The following is a 25,566-nucleotide window of genomic DNA, read 5'->3' as shown; positions in this document are numbered from 1 at the left end:
AAATGTTTTTTTAAAAAAATGAGATGAAAGTGGGGACATTACTACCAATTCTGCAGAAATGAAAAAGATTATAAGAGAGTACTATGAACAGATGTACACCAAAAAATTGGATAATCTTGTTGAAATGGACAAATTTCTAGAAACACAAAACCTACTAAGACTAAATCATGAAGAAATAAAAAATCTGAATAGACCTATAACTAGTAAGGATATTGAATCAGTAATCAGAAATCTCCCAACAAAGAAAAGCCCTTGACTTGATGGTTTTACTGGTAAATTCTACCAAATTAATACCAACCCATCTCAAACTTTTCCAAAAAATTGAAGAGAAGGAAACACCTCCTTACTCACTGTATGAAGCCAGCATAACCCTGATACCAAAGCTTGGTGAAGACCCTACAAGAAAACTAGATACCAATACCTCTTATGAACATTGATGCAAAAGTCCTCAACAAAATACTAGCAAACAGAATTCAACAGCATATTAAAAGGATTATGCACAATAACCAGGTGGGATTTAATCCTGGAAGGCAAAGATGGTTCAGCATGTGAAAATTGATCAGTGTGATACACTACATCAATAAAATGAAGAGGAAAAGAAATCACATGGTCATCTCAATTGATGTAGAAAAAGCATTTGACAAAATTCAACACCCTTTTATGATAAATGTACTCAACAAGGGCTTCCCTGGTGGCACAGTGCTTAAGAATCCACCTGCCAGTTCAGGGGACACAGGATCGAGCCCTGGTCCAGGAAAATTGCACATGCCACAGAGAAACTGTGTGCCACGACTACTGAGTCTGTGCTCTAGAGCCCATGCGCCACAACAACTGATGCCCGCGTGCCTAGAGCTCGTGCTCCACAACAAGAGAAGCCACCACATTGAGAAGCCCACATGCCGCAACGAAGAGTAACCCCCCATTCACTGCAACTAGAGAAAGCCAATGCACAGCAACAAAGACCCAACACAGCCAAAAATAAATATAAATGAAATAAATAAATTTTTTAAGGTACTCAGGAATAGAAGGGCTTCCTGAACATAATAAAAGCCACATATGAAAACCCACAGCAAACATAATACTCAATGGTGAAAGACTGAAAGCTTTTCCTCTATGATCAGGGAGAAGACAAGGATGCCCACTTTCCTCACTTCTATTCAAAATAATATTGGAAGTTCTAGCCAGAAAAATTAGACAAAGAGATATAAAAGGCATCCAAATTGGAAAAGAAGAATAAAATTTTCTCTATTTGTATATTGTACGGTCTCTTGCAGTTGCGTTTCTGTATACAGTGGGCAATCTGAAAAGGAAATTACAAAACCAGTTCCATTTGCAGTATCATGAAAAAGAATGAAGTACTTAGGAATTAACTTAATGAGTTGAAAGAATTGTACAATGAAAGCTATAAAACATTGCTAAAAGAAATTAAAGATATAAATGAATGGTAACACATCCCATGTTCATAGATTAGAAGATTTAATATTGCTAAAATGTCAGTACTGCCCAAAGTGATCTACAGGTTCAATGCAATCCCTATCAGAATCCCAAAGACTTCTTTTTTTTTTTCAGAAGTAGAAAACCCATCTTAAAATTCATATAGAATCTCAAGGGACCCCCCCCCAAATAACCAAAACAATCCTAAAAAAGAACAAAACTGGAGGACTCACACTTTTTTATTTCAAATCTTACTACAAAGTTATAGTAATCAAAGCAGTATGGTATAGGCATAAGACAGACACATAGACCCATGAAACAGAGTAGAGAACCTTGAAATAAACCTTCACATATTTGGTCAAATGATTGTTTTTACAAGTGTGCCAACACCATTCAATGGAAAAGGGATATAGTCTTTTCAGCAAATGGTGCTAGGAAAACTGAATATCCACATGCAAAAGTATGAAGTTGGTCCCTTACCAAACACCGTATACAAAAATTAATTCAAATCAGTCAAGGACCTAAATGTAAGACCTAAACCAATAAAAGTTGAAGAAGAAAACATAGAACAAAAGTTTCACAGCAGTGGACTTGGCAGTAATTTCTTGGATATGACACCAAAGGCACAGGTAACCAAAGAAAAAATAGACAAATTGGACTTCATAAAAAATTTTAAATCAAAAGACACTATTCCAGGCTTCCCTTGTGGCGCAGTGGTTAAGAATCCACCTGCCAGTGCAGGAGACACAGTTTCAAGCCCTGGTCCAAGAAGATCCCACATGCCGTGGAGCAGCTAAGCCCGTGCACCACAACTACTGAGCCTGAGCTCTAGAGCCCACAAGCCACAACTACTGAGCCCGTGTGCCTAGAGCCCATGCTCTGCAACAAGAGAAGCCACCGCAGTGAGAAGCCCACGCACCGCAATGAAGAGTAGCCCCCGCTCACCCCAACTAGAGAAAAGCCCGCACGCAACAACGAAGACCCAACACAGCCATAAATAAATAAATAAATCTTTTTTTTTTTTTTTTTTTTTTTTGCGGTATGCGGGCCTCTCACTGTTGCGGCCTCCCCCGTTGCGGAGCACAGGCTCCGGACGCGCAGGCTCCGGACGTGCAGGCTCAGCGGCCATGGCTCACGGGCCCAGCCGCTCCGCGGCATATGGGATCCTCCCAGACCGGGGCACGAACCCGTATCCCCTGCATCGGCAGGCGGACTCTCAACCACTTGCGCCACCAGGGAGGCCCAATAAATCTATTTTTTATAAAAAGAAGACACTATTCCCAGAGTAAAAAGGCAACCCACAGAATGGGAGAAAATATTTGCAAGTCATATATCTTATAAGGTATTAATGTCCAGAATATATAGAGAACTCCTGAAACTCAACAACAAAAGGACAGCCCAATTCAGAATGGACAAAGGACTTGAATATACATTTCTCCAAAGATTGTACAAATGGCCAATAAGCAAATAAAAAGATGCTCAACATCACTAATCATTAAGGAAATGCAAATCAAAACTATGAGATACCACTTCACACCCTCAGAATGGCTACCGTGAAAATAACAGAAAACAATAAGTGTTGACGAAGATGTGGAGAAAGAGGAACCCTTTTGCTCTCTTGGGAATCTAAAAATGGTATAGCCACAGTGGAAAAGGGTAAGGAGGTTCCTCAAAAAATTAAAAATAAAATTACCCTATGATCCAGCAATTCAGCTTCTGAGTATATACCCAAAAGAATTGAATGCAGGTTCTCAGAGAGATATTTGCACCCCCATATTTTAATTTGTATTTATTTTTGGCTGGGTCGGTCTTAGTTGCAGCACATGGGATCTTTTGTTGCGGCACGCAGGCTCTTCATTGTGGCGCACAAGCGTCTCTCTAGTTGCGGCACGTGGGCTCCAGAGTGTGTGGCTCTGTAGTTGCAGCACGCAGGCTCTTCAGTTGTGGTGCATGGGCTTAGTTGCCCTGTGACATGTGGGGATCTTAGTTCCCTGACCAGGGATCATACCTGCGTCCCCTGCATTGGAAAGCAGATTCTCAACCACTGGACCACCAGGGAATTCCTTTTTAAAATATATATATATATATATATTTATTTGTTTGTTTGTTTGTTTGTTGTTTATTTAGGCTGCTGACCAGGGATCAAACCTGCATCCCCTGCATTGGAAGGCAGATTCTCAACCACTGGACCACCAGGGAACTCCTTTTTTAAAAAGAAATATTTATTTAATTATTTAGGCTGCACCGGGTCTTAGTTGCAGCATGTGGGATCTTCGTTGTGGCATATTTAGTTGCAGCATGTGGGATCTTAGTTGCAGCATGCATGTGGGATCTAGTTCCCTGACCAGTGATTGAACCTGCACCCCCTGCATTGGGAGTGCAGAGTCTTACCCACTGGACTACCAGGGTAGTCTCTGCACCCCCATATTTTATTAACATTATTCATACTAGCTAAAATATGGAGGCAACCCAGGTGTCCATAATAGATGAAGCGATAAGGAAAATGTGGTTTTTACATACAATGGAATTATTATTCAGCCTTTAAAAGGAAGTTTTGCAGTGTGCTACAACATGGATGAACCTTGAGGACATTATGCTAAGTGAAATAATCCAGTCACAAAATGAAATATACTACTGTATGATTCCACTTACATGAGATACTTACGAGTAGTCAAAATCATAGAGACAGTAGAATGGTGGTTGTACGGGGCTGAAGGAAAGAGGGGTTGGGACTTATTGTTTAATAGGTATAGAGTTTCAGTTTTACAAGATGAAAAGAGTTACGGGATTGTATGGTGGAGATAACTACACAACAATGTGGATGTTCTCTTTTTTTTTTTTGGCCATACTACACGTGGCATGTGGGATCTTAGTTTCCCGACCAGGGATTAAACACACACCCCCTGCAATGGAAGCGCAGAATCTTGACCACTGGCCCACCGGGGAAGTACAATGTGGATGTTCTTAATACCACTAAACTGTACATTTTTTAATGGTTAAGATTATAAACTTTGTTACATGTGTTTTAACATAGTTAAAGAAAAATAGAATAATATGAACAACTTTCTATAAGGATGTCCACTATCACCACTTCTGTTTCACTTCATGAAACATTAGTCACCTAGGAATAGATTTAATGAAAGTTTGTAGACCTCTATACTGAAAACCACCAAACATTATTGGGAAAAAGGACAATTAATGGAGAAATATGCCATATTTATGGGTTAGAAATCTCAATATTTTTGAGATGTCAGATCTTACCAACTTGATCTATAAATTCGAATCCAATCAAAATCCAATTTTTATGGAAATTGGCTGATTCTGAAACATATATCTAATTGCAAAAGACCTAAAAAAGGTAAGATAATCCTGAAGAAAAAATTTAAGGACTTAAACTACCAATTTCAAGACTTACTGTAAAGATACACTAATTAAAACAGTACATACTTGCTTGAGCTAGATTAATAGACAAATGGAATAGAATACAGAGTCTGGGCAAAGACCCATAAATGTACTGTCACCTGATTTTATGACTAAGGTTTCACTATGAATCAATGAGGAAAGGATGGGGACTTCCCTGGTGGTTCAGTGGTTAAGAACCCACCTTCCAATGCAGGGGACATGGGTTCGATCCCTGGTCAGGGAACTAAGATCCCGCATGCTGCAAGGGCACCTAAGCCCACGTACCACAGCTGCTGAGCCCGTGCACTCGGGAGCCTGTGCACCACAACTAGAGAACCCACATGCTGCAATTACTGAGCCAGTGCGCCACAACTATTGAGCCCACACACTCTGGAGCCCATGTGCCACAACTAGAGAGAAGCCCGCGTGCTGCATTGAAAGTTCCCACATGCCACAACGAAGATCCCACCTGCTGCAACTAAGACCTGACACAGCCAAATAAATAAATTTTTTTTTAAATGAGGAAAAGGATGATTTTTTAATAAGTGGTGCTGAGTCAGTACGCTCCTACATCAGTCCACACACACAAATTAATCTAAGATGAATCTTAGACCTGAATATCACCATTGAAACAATCACCTTTCTAGATGGAAAAATGGGAGAATATTTTTTATTGATTTTTTATTGAAGGATAGTTGAATTACCTATACACTGCTGTACAGCAAAGTGACTCAGTTATACATACATACACATTATTTTTCATATTCTTTTGTTATGGTTTATGACAGGGTATTGAATATAGTTCCCTGTGCTGTACAGTAGGACCTCATTGTTTATCCATTCTATATATACCAGTTTGCATCTCCTAATCCCAAACTCCCAGTCCAACCCTCTTCAATCAACTCCCTTACCCCTTGGCAACCATCAGTCTATTCTCTGTGTCCCTGACTCTGTTTCTTAGATAGGTTCATTTGTGTCATATTTTAGATTCCACATATAAGTGATATATGGTATTTGTCTTTATCTTTCTGACTTACTTCACTTAGTATGATAATCTCTAGTTGCATCCACGTTGCTGCAAATGGCATTATTTCATTCTTTTTTATGGCTGAGTAGTATTCCATTGCATATATGTACCACATCTTCTTTATCCATTCATCTGTCAGTGGACATTGTCAGTGGACATTTAGGTTGTTTCCATGTCTTGGCCATTGTTAATAGTGCTGCTATGAACATAGGGGTATATATATTTCTTTTTCTTTTTTTTTTTTTTTGGCTGTGTTGGGTCTTTGTTGCGCACAGGCTTTCTCTAGTTGCGGCGAGTGGGGGCTACTCTTCGTTAAGGTGTGCAGGCTTCTCATTGCAGTGGCTTCTCTTGTGGTGGAGCACGGGCTCTAGGTGTGTAGGCTTCAGTAGTTGTGGCTCACAGGCTCTAGAGCAGAGGCTCAGTAGTTGTGGCACACAGGCTTAGTTGCTCCGCAGCATGTGAGGTCTTCCTGGACCAGGGCTTGAACCCGTGTCCCCGAATTGGCAGGCAGATTCTCAACCACTGCGCCACTAGGGAAGTCCTTAATCCCCTGATTTTTAATGCAACTTAATTGCTATATGACTGTGAACAAACTCTGTAATATACAAATACCTCATGTATAAATAGGGATTATAATACCTATCTCATAAGGTTGTTCTGAGAATTAAGGAGATAACCTGTTATGATTGGGACACAGTGGTTAAGACTTTGAAGCCAGCCTGCCTTAATTTGAAACTTGATTCCCCCAGTTGTTAGCTGTGTGACTTTGGGCAAATTTCTTACATTCACTGTTCATCAGCTTCTTCATTTAGAAAATGGGGGTTATAATACTACCTTTTTAAATATAGTTGTTAGGAGGACTAAGTAATTTATAACTAATATAAATAATATATAACTAATATAACAAGCACTCTGAAAGACAAATATAAGACATGACACCATAAAACTCCTCAAAGAGAATGTGGGCAAAACATTCTCTGACATAAATTGTAGCAATGTTTTCTTAGGTCAGTCTCTCAAGGCAATAGAAGTAAAAGCAAAAATAAACAAATGGGACCTAATCAGACTTATAAGTTTTTGCACAGCAAAGGAAACCATAAACAAAATGAAAAGATAAACTACAGATTGGGAGAAAATATTTGCAAACGATGCAGCCAACAAGGGCTTTGTTTCCAAAATATACACACAGCTCATACAACTCAGTAACAAAAAAACAACCCAATCAAAAAATGGGCAGAAGACCTAAATAGACATTTCTCCAAAGAAGACATACAGATGGCCAATAGGCATATGAAAAGATGTTCAATATTGCTAATTATTAGAGAAATGCAAATCAAAACTACAACAAGGTATCACCTCACACCAGTCAGAATGGCCATCATTAAAAAGTCTACCAATAACAAATGCTGGACAGGGTGTGGCGAAAGGGGAACCCTCTTACACTGTTGGTAGGAATGTAAATTGATGCAGCCACTGTGGAAAATGGTATGGAGGTTCCTTAAAAAACTAGATGTGATCCGGCAATCCCACTCCTGGGCATATATCTGGAAAAAACACTAATTCAAAGATGCATGCACCTTAATTATATATAGTATATAGCATTATTTATAGTAGCCAAGACATGGAAGCCACCTAAGTGTCCATCAAGAAATGAATGGATAAAGAATATGTGGAGTATATATATACACTACTCAGACATAAAAAAGAATGAAATAATGCCATTTACAGCAACATGGATGGTCCTAGAGATTATCATACTAAGTGAAGTAAGTCAGAAAGAGAAAGACAAATACCATATGATATCACTTATATGTGGAATCTAAAATGTACAAATGAACTTATTTACAAAATAGAAACAGACTCACAAACATAGAAAAACTTGTGGTTTCCAAAGGGGAAAGGGGGTGGGGGAGGGATAAATTAGGATTTGGGGATTAGCAGATAAAAACTACTATATATAAAATAGATAAACAACAAGGTCCTACTGTATAGCACAGGAGACTATATTCAATATCCTGTAATAAACTATAATGGAAAAGAATATTAAAAAAACAAGCACTCAATAAATGTTAGCTGTAATTATATGTTATTATATAAAGCATCTAGAACAAACAGTACATGAATGCTCATTAATAACATAGGTAAAGTAGAACAAAAGAGACCCTCATGTATAGGTTAGAAAGATGGAGATCAGTAGGAACTAGAAGATTTTTATAGGTAGCCCATAGAAAATAATTTTAATTTGTTTAGTAAGTAGACTAAAGCCATGTGTTAGAAGGAATTTGAATACCAAGCAGGAGAAGTTAAGACCTTTGACAACATAAAACATGTTTTCCAGAAAACTGATTTAGGACGGTTAGTCTGTCAGTATTGTATGGGCTAGATAGAAGAAAAGAGAGATTAAAGGTGGAGTGATTGGCCAGGAGACTTGAGTAATTGGATACAGAAACAAAGGCAAATTTGTAATCAGTATACCAATTTTTCTGGGTTTTGGGCATGGTATTATGAATCTCTGCCTTTAACTCATTCCTTTCTCTATAGGTCTGTTAATGGAGTATACCGGATTGGACTATATGCTCTTAAAGATATGCCAGCTGGTACTGAACTCACTTATGATTACAACTTTCATTCCTTCAATGTTGAAAAACAGGTAAGAATGATAAATTCAAAAGAGTGTATGACCTTTGTCACAGTACTCTGTATAACATGGGCCTTCAGTGAACGTTACTGATTGTAGCCACTAAGAAGTACATTGGAGAAGACAGTTTTTCACTCTTTATTCCACTTATCTAGGATACATAGGTCACAGTTATTCTTTCAGAACTGTGTAGAAGAGACTGCTCAATCATCTTTTGTCTCCAGTCAGTTCTTAATGTTTCTGGTGAAGTTTTCCCAAAATTTAATCTTTCCTTTCTACTACAGTAGAAACCCATTTATTTTATTCTCAATCAGTTATGTTCCTCTATATGAAAATTTCTTGACTCAAACTTATTGTTGGGTGTCCAGATGCTCAGGCATTCTATTTGAACTCTTAAATGAGACTGCAGGCTAAAAGCATTATTCTCTTTCCCTTCAAAGCAACTGTGTAAGTGCGGCTTTGAGAAATGTCGAGGAATCATTGGAGGCAAGAGTCAACGTATGAATGGACTCACCAGCAACAAAAGTAGCCAGCCAGTGACCACACATAAAAAGTCTGGACGGTCAAAAGAGAAGAGGAAGTCTAAGCACAAGCTGAAGAAAAGGGTGAATAATAATCTCATGGTTTTCCCCAAATAGCTGCTTAGAGGCAATTATTGAAATAAGGGAAATACCAAAGGGTGGCATCTTTAGAGTTGTTTTAATATTCTTTGAGGTGATTTATGATTTATCTTGTTTTTCCTGCAATCTGGTCCATCTGTTTTTTAGAGAGGCCACCTCTCTGAGGAACCCAGTGAAAACATCAACACTCCAACAAGATTGACCCCCCAATTACAAATGAAGCCAATGTCCAATCGGGAGAGGTAAAAAGGAGATTTGCTTACCTAAACTCTTTAAATTATGTGACTTGCTTGACAATTTAAAAATTATTAAACATCTGTATAGTTGAGACATTTCTTTTGTGCAGGAAGGCTTTAAGCAAGGATTCAGGGGTGAACTTGGGTGGGGGGAGAAAGTATTTTTTCCCTAATTTCTAACTGAAATTTAGCATTTCCTTCAAATGTGACTGTAAGCAAAAGAAAAACGTGTATATGTGTGTGTGTGTGTATAGTAGTTGCAGTTTCCATGAGATTGTCACCAATATTTACACTTTCATATCATGTTATAGGTATTACAGATATCTCAAAATATCATTTACATTCACTTCCATCTTAAAATTACTATGGTTGTTAAACCCAGCACTAGATCTTGTCATGTGTTAAAAATTAAGGTTCATCTCTATATCAAAATTTCAGGGTTTTTGTTTAATATTCTGAAAACTGTATATCAGTTCATTCAGTTTCCTTTTAATCCTGTGTACTAAAAGTTACTTAACATTCATTTATATATTTATTTATTTATTTATTTATTTATTTATTTATTTATTTATTTTTGGCTGCATTGGGTCTTTGTTGCTGAAAGCAGGCTTTCTCTGGTTGCAGCGAGTGGGAGCTACTCTTTGTTGCAGTGCATGGGCTCTAGGCGCACGGGCTTCAGTAGTTGTGGCACACAGGCTCAGTAGTTGTGGCTCCCAGGCTCTAGAGCACAGGCTCAGTAGTTGTGGCACACAGGCTTAGTTGCTCCACAGCACGTGGGATCTTCCCAGACCAGGGCTCAAACCCGTGTCCCCTGCATTGGCAGGAGGATTCTTAACCACTTCACCACCAGGGAAGTCCCTAAAGTTACTTAAAATTTTAAACACTTTTAATTAACATTGTTCAGAGGAGGGTTACGTGGGCTTCACCAAACTGCCAAAGGAATGAATGCCACAGAAAAGGTTAAGAATCCCTGTTTTGTTGATAAATTAACAGAGCAATAAAAAAAAGGATCTTTAATGGTCATCTTTGCTTTTCCCTATATTGAGATAATATTTGTCCGTGTCAGAAGAGAAGTAAATATGTATGTCCTATTTTTCAAATTGTCTTGGGACATTTCCTACATCTTCCCTAACTACACACTCCAATATCTTAGAAAATTCATCCTTATTTATAACTTTCCTAAATTTTAGCCCCTTTCATTCTGTTTCACTTTGAATCATAGAAATTTTAAACTTCAGTAAAACAGAGAAGTCCAGTGGTTCTCTACTTCGGCTCCATAGTGGCTTAGGGAGCTTTTTAAAACTCCTGATGGGGCTTCCCTGGTGGCGCAGTGGATGAGAGCCTGCCTGCCGATGCAGGGGACACGGGTTTGTGCCCCGGTCTGGGAAGATCCCACATGCCGTGGAGCGGCTGGGCCCGTGAGCCATGGCCGCTGAGCCTGTGCGTCTGGAGCCTTGCTCCACAACGGGAGAGGCCACAACAGTGAGAGGCCCGTGTACCGCCAAAAAAAAAAAAACCTCCTGATACCCAGGCCACACTCCAAAACACTCACATCAGAATTTTCAGAGGTGGAACCCAGGTATCAGTAGTTTATAAAGCTCCCCAAGTGATCTCAATGTGCAGCCAAAGTCAGGAACTATAAAATTAGTCTAATCTCCATTTACTGAGGCACATAGTTTGAGACTTATTCAAGGTCACATCTGTTTATATGTGAAAATCAAATTATGGAATCATCAAAATTATGTAGGGTTAATCAAGTTACATATAATTCATTTAGCTTTAGAGATCCATGTGGTGGCACTGTACCTAACATGGTTTGCCCAGTGCATATCCATCTTAAATATCTATGCTTTTATCTGCCACTCCAGTTCTCCTGGTTATAGCTGATCCTAAGCCTATACTTCATCTTGGCAACTTTCTTTAGAATTTGTAAAAATCTTCCGTAAAGCTCTGCCTTCAAGTCAGCCCGCTTCAGTTGCCAAAATTGTTGCAGCTTTTAGGTGGTATTTGTCAGATATTTGTAAATATTACAGAGAAATGTTTTGTGTTATGTGAAATAAATCAAGATTCAAAACTGAATAATGTTTCTCCATATGTAATTCTCTTTATAATAGCTGATTTCACTGATAAGTATTCATTTATGTCATCATAACAGTGGCTTACATAAAGTAGACATTAATAAATGCTTATTGAATTGATAAATAAAGGAGCTCCTTCCTTACAGAAACTTCGTATTAAAGCATCATGTGTTCTTGGTCCGAAACTGGGAGAAGATTCGGCAGAAACAGGAGGAAGTAAAGCACACCAGTGATAATATTCATTCAGCATCATTATATACCCGTTGGAATGGCATCTGCCGAGATGACGGGAACATTAAGTCTGGTAAGGACTGAGAAACATTCTTGTTAATTCCATAAGGTTGCCTCAAAAGTGATTATTTTTCTTATTTTCAAATGGTCTATTCAAAGATTCTGTTTAGTCTGGACCAAAAAAGTTAAGATCCAAACATACAAGGATCAGTCAGCAATAACCTATCCATCCCAGCTCTTCAACTTCCTTGTCTCTACTCTAAGGAACAGGAAGAAACCCCCTCCCACCAGCCTCCCAAACATCACCTATACCCTGAAAGTTACTAGACATGAGATAGGTAGTGGGTCCTCTGTGTTCCACCAGGGAATTCCCTGCTTCTACTTTTTGAGGGAAAGAAGGAAAGGATAAAAGAAGAACATGAGGGGAATTCCCTGGTGGTCCAGTGTTTAGGACTCGGCACTTTCACTGCCGGGGCCCCGGTTCAATCCCTGGTTGGGGAACTAAGATCCTGCAAGCCGAGAGGTGCGGCAAAAAAAAAGTAGAAGCAGTCTGCATGGCGTATGAGGCAACATGCTGAGTGAGAACTAGATCCATTTAGAAATTTGCCCAGAATCTTATATCTTCTCAGTGATTTGATTGGCATAAATTCTCTGATCTTATATTCCAATTAGTTCAAATCTTCTGATAATAGCAGTAATTATTTCCTGAGTAATTTTTATAGGTCAGGCACTGAGCTAAAACACATTAAAGCATTATCGCATTTGATCTACACAGATTACCTCTTGAGGGAAGTACAGGCATACCTCATTTTATTGCGCTCACTTTATTGCACTTTGCAGATACTGTGTTTTTTTTTTTTTTTTTTTTTTTTTTTTTTTTTTTTTTTGCTGTACGCGGGCCTCTCACTGTTGTGGCCTCTCCCGTTGCGGAGCATGCGGAGGCTCAGCGGCCATGGCTCACGGGCCCAGCTGCTCCGCGGCATATGGGATCCTCCCAGACCGGGGCACGAACCCGTATCCCCTGCATCGGCAGGCGGACTCTCAACCACTGCGCCACCAGGGAGGCCCTAGATACTGTGTTTTCTACAAATAGAAAGTTTTGTGGCATCCCTGCTTGGAGCAATCTGCTGTGCCATTTTTCCAAGGGCATTCTCTCACTTCTTGTCTCTGTGTCACATTTTGGTAATTCTCACAATATTTCAAACTTTTTCATTATTATATTTGTTATGGTGATCTGTGATCAGTGATCACTGATGTTACTCTTGTAATTGTTTTGGGGAGCCTCAAACCATGCCCATATAAGACGGTAAACTTAATAAATGCTGTATGTGCTCTGACTGCTCTACCAGCCAGCCATTCCCTGCCCCCCCGTCTCCCACCCCTCCACCCAACGCCTCGTCTCTCTCCCTTTCCTCAGGCCTCCCTATCCCCTGAGACACAGCAATATTGAAATTAGGCCAACTAATAACCCTACAGTGGCCTCTAAGAGTTCAAGTGAAAGGAAGAGTCGCACGTCTCTCACTTTAAATCAAAAGCTAGAAATGATTAAGCTTAGTGAGGAAGGCAATGCCTTAAGCCGAGACAGGCTGAAAGCTAGACCTCTTGCGCCAAACAGTTAGCCAAGCTGTGAATGAAAAGGAAAAGTTCTTGAAGGAAATTAAAAGTGCTACTCCAGTGAACACACAAGTGATAAGAAAGTAAAACAGCCCTATTGCTGACATGGAGAAAGTTTGAGTGGTCTGGATAGAAGGTCAAACCAGCCACAACATTCCCATAAGCCAAAGTCTAATCCAGAGCAAGGCCCTAACTCTCTTCAGTTCTATGAAGGCTGAGAGATGTGAAGAAGTTGCAGAAAAAAAACTTGAAGCTAGCAGAGGTTGGTTCATGAGGTTTAGCATCGAAGTACAAGGTGAAGCAGCGAGTGCTGATGTACAAGCTACAGCAAGTTATCCAGAAGACCTAGCTAAGATCATTAATGAAGGTGGCTACACGAAACAACAGATTTTCAGTGTAGATGAAACAGCCTTATACTGGAGGAAGATGCCATCTAGGACTTCATAGCTAGAGAGAAGTCAGTGCCTGGCTCAAAGGTTCAAAGGACAGGCTGACTCTCTCTTGTTAGAGGCTAATGCAGCCGGTGACTTTAAGTTGAAGCCAGTGCTCATTTACCATTCCAAAAATCCTAGGGTCCTTTCGAATTATGCTAAATCTACTCTGCCTCTGCTCTTTCAAATGGAACAACAAAGCCTGGACGACAGCACATCTGTTGACAAAGCCCACTGTTGAGACCTACTGCTCAGGAAAAGAGATTCCTTTCAAAACATTACTGCTCATTGACAATGCACCTGGTCACCCAAGAGCTCTGATGGAGATGTACAACGAGATTAATGTTGTTTTCATGCTGGCTAGCACAGCATCCACTCTGCAGCCCATGGATCAAGGAGTAATTTCCACATTCAAGTCTTATTATTTAAGAAATACATTTCATAAGGCTACAGCTGCCACAGATAATGATTCCTCTGATGGATCTGGACAAAGGAAATTGAAAACCTTCTGGAAAAGATTCTAGATGCCATTAAGAACATTTGTGGTTCACAGGAGGAGGTCAAAATATCAACATTAACAGGAGTTTGGAAGTCGTTCCCAACCCTCATGGGTGACTTTGAGGGGTTCAAGACTTCAGTGTAGGAAGTAACTGCAGATGTGTTGGAAATAGCAAGAGAACTAGAAATAGAAGGGGAGCCTGAAGGTGAGACTGAACTGCCGCACTCTCGTGGTAAAATTTTCACGGATGAGGAGCTGCTTCGTATGGATGAGCAAAGAAAGTGGCTTCTTGAGATGGAATCTACTCCTGGTGAAGACGCTGTGAAGATTTTGTTGAAATGGCAACAAAAGATTTAGAATATTACATAAACTTAGTTGCTAAGGCAGTGACAGGGTTTGAGAGGATTGACTCCAATTTTGAAAGAAGTTCTGTGGGTAAAATGCTATCAAAGAGCATTGCATGGGGCTTCCCTGGTGGCACAGTGGTTAAGAGTCCGCCTGCCGATGCAGGGGACATGGGTTTGTGCCCCAGTCCGGGAAGATCCCACATGCCGCCGCGTGTCTGGGCCCATGAGCCATGGCCGCTGAGCCTGTGCGTCCAGAGCCTGGCTCCGCAACGGTTGAGGCCACGATAGTGAGAGGCCCGCGTACCGAAAAGAAAAAAAAGAAAAAAAAGAGCATTGCATGAGAGAAAAAAAAAAGAGTACTGCATGCTGCAGAGAAATCATTCATGAAAGGAAGAGTCAAAGATGCAGCAAACTGCACTGCTGCCTTGTCTTTAGAAACTGCCTCAGCCACCCCAGCCTTCAGCAACCACCACCCTGATCAGTCAGCAGCCATCAGCATCGAGGCGAGGCCCTCTGTCAGCAAAAAGATTACAACTCGCTGAAGACTCAGATGACGGTTAGCACTTTTTGGCAATAAAGTATTTTTTAATTAAAGTATGTACATTGTTTTTTTAGACATAATGCTGTTGCACACTTAATAGACTACAGTATAGCGTAAATATATCTTTCACATGTGCTGGGAAACCAAGACCTCCGTGTGACTCCCGTTCTTGCAATATTCCCATTATTGCAGTGTTCTGGAACCAAACCTGCAATATCTCCGAGGTATGCCTGTACTACCACTCTTCCCATTTTACCGTTGAGAAGCTGAGACACAAAATTTAAGTAACTTTCCCAAAATCAGACAGCTAGTAAGCAGTGAGACCAGAATTCAAAAGCAGACGGACTCATTTTGAAACCCAGACTTGCAACTACTCTATAGCATTTGGCCATTAGTAAGTCCCTTTAAATTGCAGGATTTGTCTCTCTGGTAAACTCCAGTGTTTTCTGATTTTTCTTTAAGGAGGAGAGAAACAACTCCATAACCACTAATCTATTTAGTCACTTCAGGGAAAATAGCGAAAATCGCAGGAATCCATCACAGAAGAGAAAGAGCTCCTGTTTTCCTGAAACTAATTTTCACTTTATCCTTCCAGACGTCTTCATGACCCAGTTCTCCGCCCTGCAGACTGCTCGATCTGTTCGAACAAGACGGTTGGCAGCAGCAGAGGAAAACATTGAAGTAGCTCGGGCAGCCCGCCTAGCCCAGATCTTCAAAGAGATCTGTGATGGCATAATCTCTTACAAAGGTGACCATATTTACCCCAAATTCCTTCTCCTTAGCTTTTTAAAAAATTATATCACTTACCTCACCTGAGATATCCAAGACCAAGAACACATGACAGTTTAGGGCTAGGAATTTAGGTGGTTTACTTAGTTCTTCCTTTGTCAGAGTATAGAATTATAGGACTGATTATTGTCTTCAGGGATTGTTGTCTCTAAATCCCTGGATCTTTAGGTTAATTTTCTGTATTTATTGGAATTTTATCATAGTTAAGTACTATATTTAGACATCACATTTTTTAGCTGTATAGAAAGAAGTAGGTCTTTGTCTTGGATATAATTTTCCTGAATGAGGCAATGAATTAGCAATTTAAGAAAAAAGTATTATGAATGTATGACATCAGTGGTTCTTAACCTTTTTTGATTGACAGATATCTTTGAGAATAAAGTTGTGGACTCTTACCCCAGAAAAATATTATGTACATAATTCTGCATATATTTTGGAAGGTTCACAGGCCCTAACTTCTACATTAAGGAAAAGGATATAAAGTTGCAAAAAAATTACTTTCGAAGCATTTTCATGCAAACATATTTACCCCACTCCTTTCCTCTCCTAAGACACACCTCTTGGATTTGTATTGGGGGTGAGGGTGGAGAAGGAGAGAATTTTTAATTTTAGGTAGGTAGTTTGGTAATGTATGTGAGTTTTTCTGACCAGGAAATTTATAGATATTTAAAATGAGAAATTTTAACAAAGAATTGCAGCTTTTGCCATCAGCTTTTTTGTCTATTTTATTTTTTTATAATTGAGGTATAGTTAATTTACAATATTATATGTTACAGGTGTACAGTATAGTGATTCACAATTTTTAAGTTATAAATTTTTGTTATCACAATTTTTATAGTTATTACAGAATATTGTCTATATCCTTGTGTTGTACAGTAATATATCCTTGTTGCTTATTTTATACATAATAGTTTGTACCTCTTAATCTGCCACCCCTATCTTGCCCCTCCCCAGTTCCCTCTCCCTACTGGTAACCACTAATTTGTTCTCCATATCTGTGAGTCTTTTTTGTTGTTGTTATAATCAGCCATCAACTTTTGCTTCCTTCCTTTCCCTAAACTCTGAGGAATTTGGTTTTCTTCCTCTACTATTTATCATCATGTTTTAGTGGTTTTTTGCCATTTTGTTAACCTAAGGGTGGAAAGAACAAAGGGGAGACCAGCCTGTCCTAATATGTAAAGTTTTGTGACACCTACTCCCTTTACATTCCCTAAAGATCACACTCTGTATTCTCAACCAGCCCCATCTGATCTAGTGTGAAACTGCAGTAGATGTATCTCTATGTCACTGCATTCCTGGCATGAAACAATAGGCTTTTTCTCTGTGTGTAGTGAGTTGTTAGAAAGTAAGATAGCAAATGAGAAGCAGCCCCACACCATGAATTCTATTTTCATAATACAGAGCAACTGTTGTAAGAAGATGGATTCCAGAAAATATTTAGAGTACTGAATTATTCATTATCTTGAACTTAATTGAATCCAAACCAACAGAGTAATATTAACTATGGGCAATTAATGAGAACTAGAAAACATTTTTTGGATGAGGTGATCTTTGATGTAATAAATTTTGTTGAGTAGGAATTTGCCCTAAGCACCCTAGCTACTTCAGTAAGTTCCCATCTCTCACTCTTCTTAGAAAGTTTTCATTACCCAACTAACACTGTTTTATATTTCAAGTATATACACTGTATCTTTCATATTCCAGGTAATCCTGAAAGCATCTTCTGATCTCTGCCTTTGACTGCCCACATTTCTGAAAAGTCCTTGCATTTTTCACTGGCCTCAAAAAAAAACTGAGATTTTTTTTCCTAACTTTAAATTTTAGAGATTCTACTTTTTCAGTTAGGAGTTAATACTTGCCTCCCTTGTTTCTTACAGTCAGACCTTCTACTAAACCTTGCATTCTCTTGCAGATTCTTCCCGTCAGTCACTGGCAGCACCACTTTTGAACCTACCCCCAAAGAAAAAGTAAGTTTACATATGTGGGAATCATTTGAGTTTTAGAAAAGTCCTAAGTGTACCAGATTGACACCCTGGCTTTATGTTCCAGGAATGCTGATTATTATGAGAAGATCTCTGATCCCCTAGATCTTTCCACCATAGAGAAGCAGATTCTCATTGGCTATTATAAGACAGTGGAGGCTTTTGATGCTGACATGCTCAAGGTGTTTCGGAATGCTGAGGTATTTTTCACTGACTTCAAACACAGATTAAGAAGTTTGTTCTGAAGAGATCTATTCTAGAAGTTTAAGATTTTTACACTCTTCTAGCAACCTTCATATTTCTGCTTAAGAAAGACAACAATTTTTATCAAGTACCCTTAGGATAAGGGTTATAGTTTACTAAATATTGGAAATATAAGAAATGAAGGCAGTGATATGACAAGAATGGAAGGTTAAATCATACTCCCAAAACAATTTCTGTAAAAACCTAATTTAGTGCTGAAACTTTATGTAATACAGACATTTTACTACATTTAAGTCATATCTGTATTCTCTTTACTAGAGACAATAAGTATATGTGAAATACACAGAAATATGGATAGGCAAATAAATATATCTTAAGGATGGAATTGAGGGGTATTACACTAATAGGTTGCAGAATAGGTGAAGCTCATAGGAGAGAAGGTGGTCTTGAACTGACTTAAAGGAGAGGATGGGTATGATGTGTAGAAGAGAGGATATCATTCAGTGATTTTGAAATACCTTGGAGAGGTGTTTGAAGGACAAAAGAGACTACTAGATGAAGGAGGAATTGAGACTGAAGACAAGAAATGAGAGAAAAACAGACAAGTGCGAGGAAAATTACAGCAATTTTGAATTTTAACATGCTTTCTCCTGAAACCCAGCTTTCAAATATAAACTTGTAGCTTTATCCCTAGTATCTATAAGACAAAGGTAAATGGAGAGATTCTCCACGTTATGCTTGCAGTACTTAATCGTGTTCCATGGCCACTGTGTTTTTTGATCCTAATGGATAATAAGGTCTATGATAGGAGTCGAATAACAGAGCAACAGAGCAAATGGAAAAACTACCATGCAGATTCTAATTTTAATTCATTTTAGTTCAGTTTAAGTAGTTTTCAACTGTCTGGCACCTATATTTGTTGGTATTAAAAATATGTTAACCAAATGGGAGGGTAAAGAAAATCCTGCTACCTCTTCAGGTATATTTTTAAGCCATGTTGAGAAGACAAACATGATTTCTTTAATCTACTTTCTTCAGAAGTATTATGGACGTAAATCGCCGGTTGGAAGAGATGTTTGCCGCCTACGAAAGGCCTATTACAATGCCCGGCACGAGGCATCAGCCCAGATTGATGAGATTGTGGGAGAGACAGCAAGTGAGGCAGACAGCAGTGAGACCTCAGTCTCTGAGAAGGAGAACGGTCATGAGAAGGACGATGATGTTATCCGCTGTATCTGTGGCCTCTACAAGGACGAAGGCCTCATGATCCAGTGTGACAAGTGCATGGTGAGGGTCAGGAGGTGAAGCAGAAGCCTAGTCCTGATGAGCATGGTGACTATATTCAAAGCAGCAGCCCCTGCCTCTTTTGGCGTGGCTTGATGGGCTTTTTATAAACTTTAACTTTGCCTTGGTTTCTGTTATCCCTTACTGTTCACCATATTGTCCTTCTCCTTTTTGATATCTCCCCCTTTCATTTTATCCTTCTCTTCTTTTTTCTACCTCCCGTTCTTTTTGCCCGCTTTCCACTGCACACTTCTAATGTAATCTGGATCAAGAAGAATGATAATATTTAGGATAGTGCTTTACCTGAAAAACATTAGAGGTACTACACTCTATATAGCATTAATACAGATGGAATGCAATATATGGAGCTCCTGATGAAGGGGTCAAGGCCTGGATTCGAGCCCTAGTATCCCCATTTGATTCATCTGCACTCATTACCTTATGGAAAGTGGAGTTATGAGTAACGCATAGGATTGTTGGGAGGATATAATTAGATAAGGATAAGTCAAAACATAACAACTATAAAGCCTTTCACAGTGTCCATATTGTTGGTATATATTACTTTGTAAGTAATAGCTTGGTACTGTATTCATTCATCCTCCTGTTCTCTATCCATCTCCTTATTTTGTTTGCCCAGATCTATGTATTATGAACCAATCTGTATACTTATGTTCAGATTAGTCCTCATTCTTTTTTCCCCCTACTTTACCATTATCTCTAATTTTTCACTTACCTCCTTAACATCCTTAGTTCCTATTTTACTTTACCCTGTCCTACCGCTTTTTTTTTTTTTTTTTTTTTTTGCCACAGCTTACGGGATCTTAGTTCCCTGACCGGGGATTGAACCCCGGCCCTGGCAATGAAAGTGCCGAGTCCTAATCACTGATCCGCCAGGGAACTCCCGCACATTTTTTTATTCTTAGCCCCCAGAACTTCTCTCAGTAAGTCTGACCCCCTACATACACACACACTTTTTTTTTCTACAGGTGTGGCAGCACTGTGACTGCATGGGAGTGAACTCAGATGTGGAGCACTACCTTTGTGAGCAGTGTGACCCGAGGCCCGTGGACAGAGTAAGTTGCCCTCTGATAACACTCTAATCTAAAAGTAGGAGATGTGGCACATGGTATTTTATCTGCCCTTCTCCTAATGCACTGAATTTCCTTTGATAAGTTGTTCAACCTCTCTAGGCCTCATTTTCTTACACTTTACATTGAGGGTAATAATTCTGCCCTTCCCTTTCCCTTTTTATTGAGACCAAAGGGAGAATACTTAGAAATCTACAGAAGGAATGGTACTATATAAAACCATGGTTTTTATAAACACTACTATCCATGACAGAAGTAACTTATAAAGTTTAGAACTTGTGTACTCTAAATATCACCTATGTTAAGCAGTGTTTAAGCGACAAGAGCACTGGACTCGGAGTCAACAAAGGTTAGTCTTAGGCCCATGTTTTAGGAGAGCTGGTAGGTCGGGTATCTTGCTCAAGTTATTAAATGGGTTTTTGTCTTGGCTCTGCCATATTTATATGTGTGATCTTCTATAAAAGGAGGTATTTAGGCAGTATTTCTTTTTTTTTTTTTAATTTACTTATTTTATTTATTTATTTTTGGCTGCGTTGGGTCTTCGTTGCTGCGCGCGGGCTTTCTCTAGTTCAGGCGAGCAGGGGCTTCTATTCCTTGCGTTGCACGGGCTTCTTATTGCAGTGGCTTCTCTTGTTGCGGAGCACGGGCTCTAGGCGCACGGGCTTCAATAGTTGGGCTCACAGGCTCTACAGCGCAGGCTCAGTAGTTGTGGCGCACGGGCTTAGTTGCTCCACGGCATGTGGGATCTTCCCAAACCAGGGCTCGAACCTGTGTCCCCTGCATTGGCAAGCGGATTCTTTTTTTTTTTTTTTTTTTTTTTGAGAAGATGTTGGGGGTAGGAGTTTATTAACTTATTTATTTATTTTTTGCTGTGTTGGGTCTTCGTTTCTGTGCGAGGGCTTTCTCTAGTTGTGGCAAGCGGGGGCCACTCTTCATCGCGGTGCGTGGGCCTCTCACTATCGCGGCCTCTCTTGTTGCGGAGCACAGGCTCCAGACGTGCAGGCTCAGTAGTTGTGGCTCACGGGCCTAATTGCTCCGCGGCATCCTCCCAGACCAGGGTGGGTCCTCCCAGATCCTCCGTGAGATCCTCCCAGACCAGGGCTCGAACCCCTGTCCCCTGCATTAGCAGGCAGATTCTCAACCACTGCGCCACCAGGGAAGCCCAAGCAGTATTTCTTAACAATGGTGCTGTTGTCAATTTGAGTGGACAGTTCTTCAGTGTTGTGAGGGATACATTGCAGAATTGTTTGCTTTCTTAGCCCTTGGGCACTAAATGCTAGTAGCCTCCTCCAGTCATTCTGACTAAGTCCCCCTTCACACATTTTCAGATGCCCTTTAGATGGCACAACGCAACCACACAATTAGTGCTTCATAGAGTACAGTTTGGGATACTTAGCCTGTCAGGTTTGTCCTCTACGTTCACTTTTTCAAGTTTAACAACTCTAGTTGCTGTCATCTTTTTTTAATATCTGTGCTGTATTGAAACGACTAAACAGTAAGTCTTAATTGGTTGGGAATTCTCGGTTTTAGTTCTTTTTCTATTGAATAGAGAGGCTGGATACAATAGTCCCAGCCCTTATCCATCGGCTTTCTGCTCTTACCAGGAGGTACCCATGATCCCTCGGCCCCACTATGCCCAACCTGGCTGTGTCTACTTCATCTGTTTGCTCCGAGATGACTTGCTGCTTCGCCAAGGTATGTACACACAAGCTGACTCTACTTGCCAAAGCTGACCATTCTGAACAGTAGGGGGTATCTGCTGTCTGCATAATAGTGATTGTCACCATATGACCTTTAGCAGCAATAGAATATACCTTTTTTATATCCTCAAGTCCTTAGGCTTACATACATTTACCTCCACCAAATAAAACTAAATTAGAGAGACCAGGGTGTTATAAAGCTAATTTTAATACTGGGAAAGACATATAGGATTCCAAGAGGTGGAGGACTTCCCTCATGTCATTCTCATAGTCTAGAATTGATTGTCATCACCATTAGACTGCTGGTGTAGTTATGTATTTATTGTTTCAGATTTTATTGTTTTAGATTTTAAGTTCTTTCTATGTAGACCTTGGTCAGACTAAGGGATACCTAACAGAATTTATGCAGGAATCATTTTAACCTTCTCCTCTGTTCTGTGCCTCTGTGTCTTAACCTTCTCCTGTGCCTTCCTAGGTGACTGTGTATATCTGATGAGGGATAGTCGGCGCACCCCTGATGGCCACCCAGTCCGTCAGTCCTATCGACTATTGTCTCACATTAACCGAGATAAACTTGACATATTCCGCATTGAGAAGCTTTGGAAGAATGAAAAGTATGTGTTGAGGTCCTATCTCTATTCTTTCAGTTGTACCCTCCCAGCACAGAGCTGAATATTCACTAGCATCATGCTACTTAACTAAACCTCTCCCTTTTCTTTTTTTCTTTTTTTCTTTTTTTAGAGAGGAACGGTTTGCCTTTGGTCACCATTATTTTCGTCCCCATGAAACCCACCACTCTCCATCCCGTCGGTTCTATCACAATGAACTATTTCGGGTGCCACTTTATGAGATCATTCCCTTGGAGGCTGTAGTGGGGACCTGCTGTGTATTGGATCTGTATACATATTGTAAAGGTAAGTGATGTGGACTACTTAAAAAATGACCTCCTGTCTGCTATTCATTGATCTACAGCTGCCCACTCTGTTCATGTAGTCTCTCTCTGATAAAAGGTTATCCAAGGTTAGCTATGAAGCTTCGGAGAGCTATATAATATTCTTTCTTTTACCTAGTGCTTGTTACTTAATAAATGTTAATTCTCTTTTTGTTAATTTATTTTTTTTTTCATAGTATGTAATTAGCACTCTATTAGTACTTGTGGGAAGATAAGTTACTTCACCCCCCCATTCCAAAATCCTTACAGCCATCATCAACTCTACATTAAACAAACAAACAAAAAAACCCCACAATAGTTTCATAAGGTTTGTGGTTAACAGTGGAATCAGACAATCTAATTTCAAATTCCAGCTCTACCACTTTTTACCCATGTGCCCTTGGGAAAGTTACTCAGCCTACTGAAAATAGGGATTAGTATCTATTTTAGAGAGTTTTGTAAGGATTAAATGAAATAATCTACAAAAGCACTAAGCGCAGTTTATGGCTCACAGTAAAACTCAGTATATGTTAGATATCATCATAAGTAAGTTCAGTTGCCTAGCTCTTTCTCTTAGTATCACAGCAAAATAGTCCAGGAGAATATATATTCCATGCAAAAACTAACTGCTTGAAGCCCCATGATGACTCCTCAGTCCCGCACTTTATAAAGTGTTCATTACCAAATGTGCTTCCCTCATTTATACAGTTATTCTTTTCTGATAACTTCCCCAAAATGTGCTGTTTTTCCTTCGAAATGTTCTCTTAAAAATTCCTGCAGCACTCAGTCTACATTTCTAGTTTCTTTCCATCCTATAGAATGCCCTTCAACTCTTAGATTCCCTTTCACCTTTCTTTGACACTAATGTCTCCTTTCTTCTGAAGTCACCAAATGCTTAGTTGTTCCCCCTCTCAAAACAGCTACCATGTTTCCCTCTTAGGGGTCTCACTGCTCTCCCAGTGGTATGTGAGGGGCAGCTCAGGGTGAGGGAAGGGGAAGTAGGGAGGGTTCTTTAACAGTGTTTGGACTCATAGGGAGACCCAAAGGAGTGAAGGAGCAAGATGTGTACATCTGTGATTATCGGCTTGACAAGTCAGCACACCTGTTTTACAAGATCCACCGGAACCGCTATCCCGTCTGCACCAAACCCTATGCCTTTGATCACTTCCCCAAGAAGCTCACTCCTAAAAGAGATTTTTCAGTAAGTCCCCTTCCTCTCTTCACTGTACGTGTCAGGACAGTCTAGTTCATGCATGGAATTCACAGAGTGAGAATTTTCAAGTGGCTTTCTGCTTCTTCATCCTGTTGCCATCCCAAACTGGAAAACTCCCTCTCTATTTGGTATGTTTGAGCAGCAAAAATGCATTTATTCTGCATTTCCTGGCATGGGCTGTGCCTCAGGGAATTGTTGTTATACTTCAGTTAGGTTTTCCTCTTTTTTCTCTCTCACCTCTTTACAGTCTTTGCCCTTGAGCCCCATAGCATAGTTTTTTGTTATGTTTTTCACACCCATAATATTGAGAAACAAAAAGAATATCAGTAACATTGAGAAACCTTTGGTGAAAATAATTCAGTGCTTTTTCTTTTTTATATCTGGATTTAAAATATAAGACATTATCATTATATAAAATTTGAAAAGTACAGAAGCATTAAGAAGAAAAAATTGTTTATTATCTACTACACAGAAAATAACCACTGTTAACATTTTCATTTTCAGCCCTTTTCCTATGTGTTATTTTTTGTTTCAAGTTGTGAACATATTCCTTCAGTTATATTGTGCCATTTGTCATCATTTCATAAAGGTTTTGGTTATCCATGTATTTGCTATAATGAAACCCTGGACTAAATTCCTCATCCATGAGTCTTTCTTCAGTGGGCCTGTCGGAATTCAGAGCTGTCATCCTGGAATGCTTAGAAATAGTCTAACCAGAAAGCAAACCTTTATGTTCCTATTTTTCCTAGTATTATTTTTGGATTTCTCTAAATCATATTTATTTTATATTCCTTCTGCCCACCAACAAGCCCTGCCTCTCATCTAGAAGTCTTTGATCTTGCTTACTCAGTCAGCAGCTCACTGATGAGCTTTGAAACCCCAACCTTAACTTCTTAAAAGCTGGGATGGGACAAAAAGAATTTTGAGCCTATCCCTTCTACTATCATTCTAGGCTTACAAAATGCTAAAAACCACTGTGGCCTACAGATTATTAGGACTAAACTTCTGACCTTAACACAGTCACCCAACTTAATAAAGGTTTTAGCCCAATAGCCCAGGTATTTTCTTTCTTTATCTCCTTACCTCCCCACCTCCCCACCTCCCAACCTCCCAACCTCCCTTATCCTGAGTTTGCCCCAGATCATCTGTATCAGCTTTGCCAGCTTCTGCAGTACACTTACCACTTCCATTTCTTCTCTGCAGCCTCATTATGTCCCAGACAACTACAAGAGGAACGGAGGGCGGTGAGTCCCATGGGGGATGTAAGGAGCCTAAGG

At 39.7% G+C, this 25,566-nt stretch overlaps 1 protein-coding gene across 8 annotated transcripts in view; it reads left to right on the top strand.

The window, feature by feature from the left end:
• ASH1L (ASH1 like histone lysine methyltransferase) overlaps window positions 1-25,566 on the top strand; it is a 215,451-nt gene that overhangs the window by 185,582 nt on the left and 4,303 nt on the right. For all 8 annotated transcript variants that reach the window (XM_060090689.1, XM_060090685.1, XM_060090686.1 and 5 more), the window contains 14 exons: window positions 8,405-8,513; window positions 8,942-9,106; window positions 9,269-9,363; window positions 11,582-11,739; window positions 15,694-15,846; window positions 17,800-17,854; window positions 17,937-18,069; window positions 19,112-19,360; window positions 20,344-20,430; window positions 22,050-22,140; window positions 22,621-22,759; window positions 22,887-23,059; window positions 24,111-24,277; window positions 25,493-25,533. In XM_060090689.1, coding sequence (XP_059946672.1) covers window positions 8,405-8,513; window positions 8,942-9,106; window positions 9,269-9,363; window positions 11,582-11,739; window positions 15,694-15,846; window positions 17,800-17,854; window positions 17,937-18,069; window positions 19,112-19,360; window positions 20,344-20,430; window positions 22,050-22,140; window positions 22,621-22,759; window positions 22,887-23,059; window positions 24,111-24,277; window positions 25,493-25,533 — 1,815 coding nt within the window. The remainder of the gene's footprint in view (window positions 1-8,404; window positions 8,514-8,941; window positions 9,107-9,268; window positions 9,364-11,581; window positions 11,740-15,693; window positions 15,847-17,799; window positions 17,855-17,936; window positions 18,070-19,111; window positions 19,361-20,343; window positions 20,431-22,049; window positions 22,141-22,620; window positions 22,760-22,886; window positions 23,060-24,110; window positions 24,278-25,492; window positions 25,534-25,566) is intronic.

Source organism: Mesoplodon densirostris, chromosome 2 (genome assembly GCF_025265405.1).
Source record: "Mesoplodon densirostris isolate mMesDen1 chromosome 2, mMesDen1 primary haplotype, whole genome shotgun sequence".
Taxonomy (NCBI): Eukaryota; Metazoa; Chordata; class Mammalia; order Artiodactyla; family Ziphiidae; genus Mesoplodon; species Mesoplodon densirostris.
This window is presented reverse-complemented; position numbering and strand designations above follow the sequence as displayed.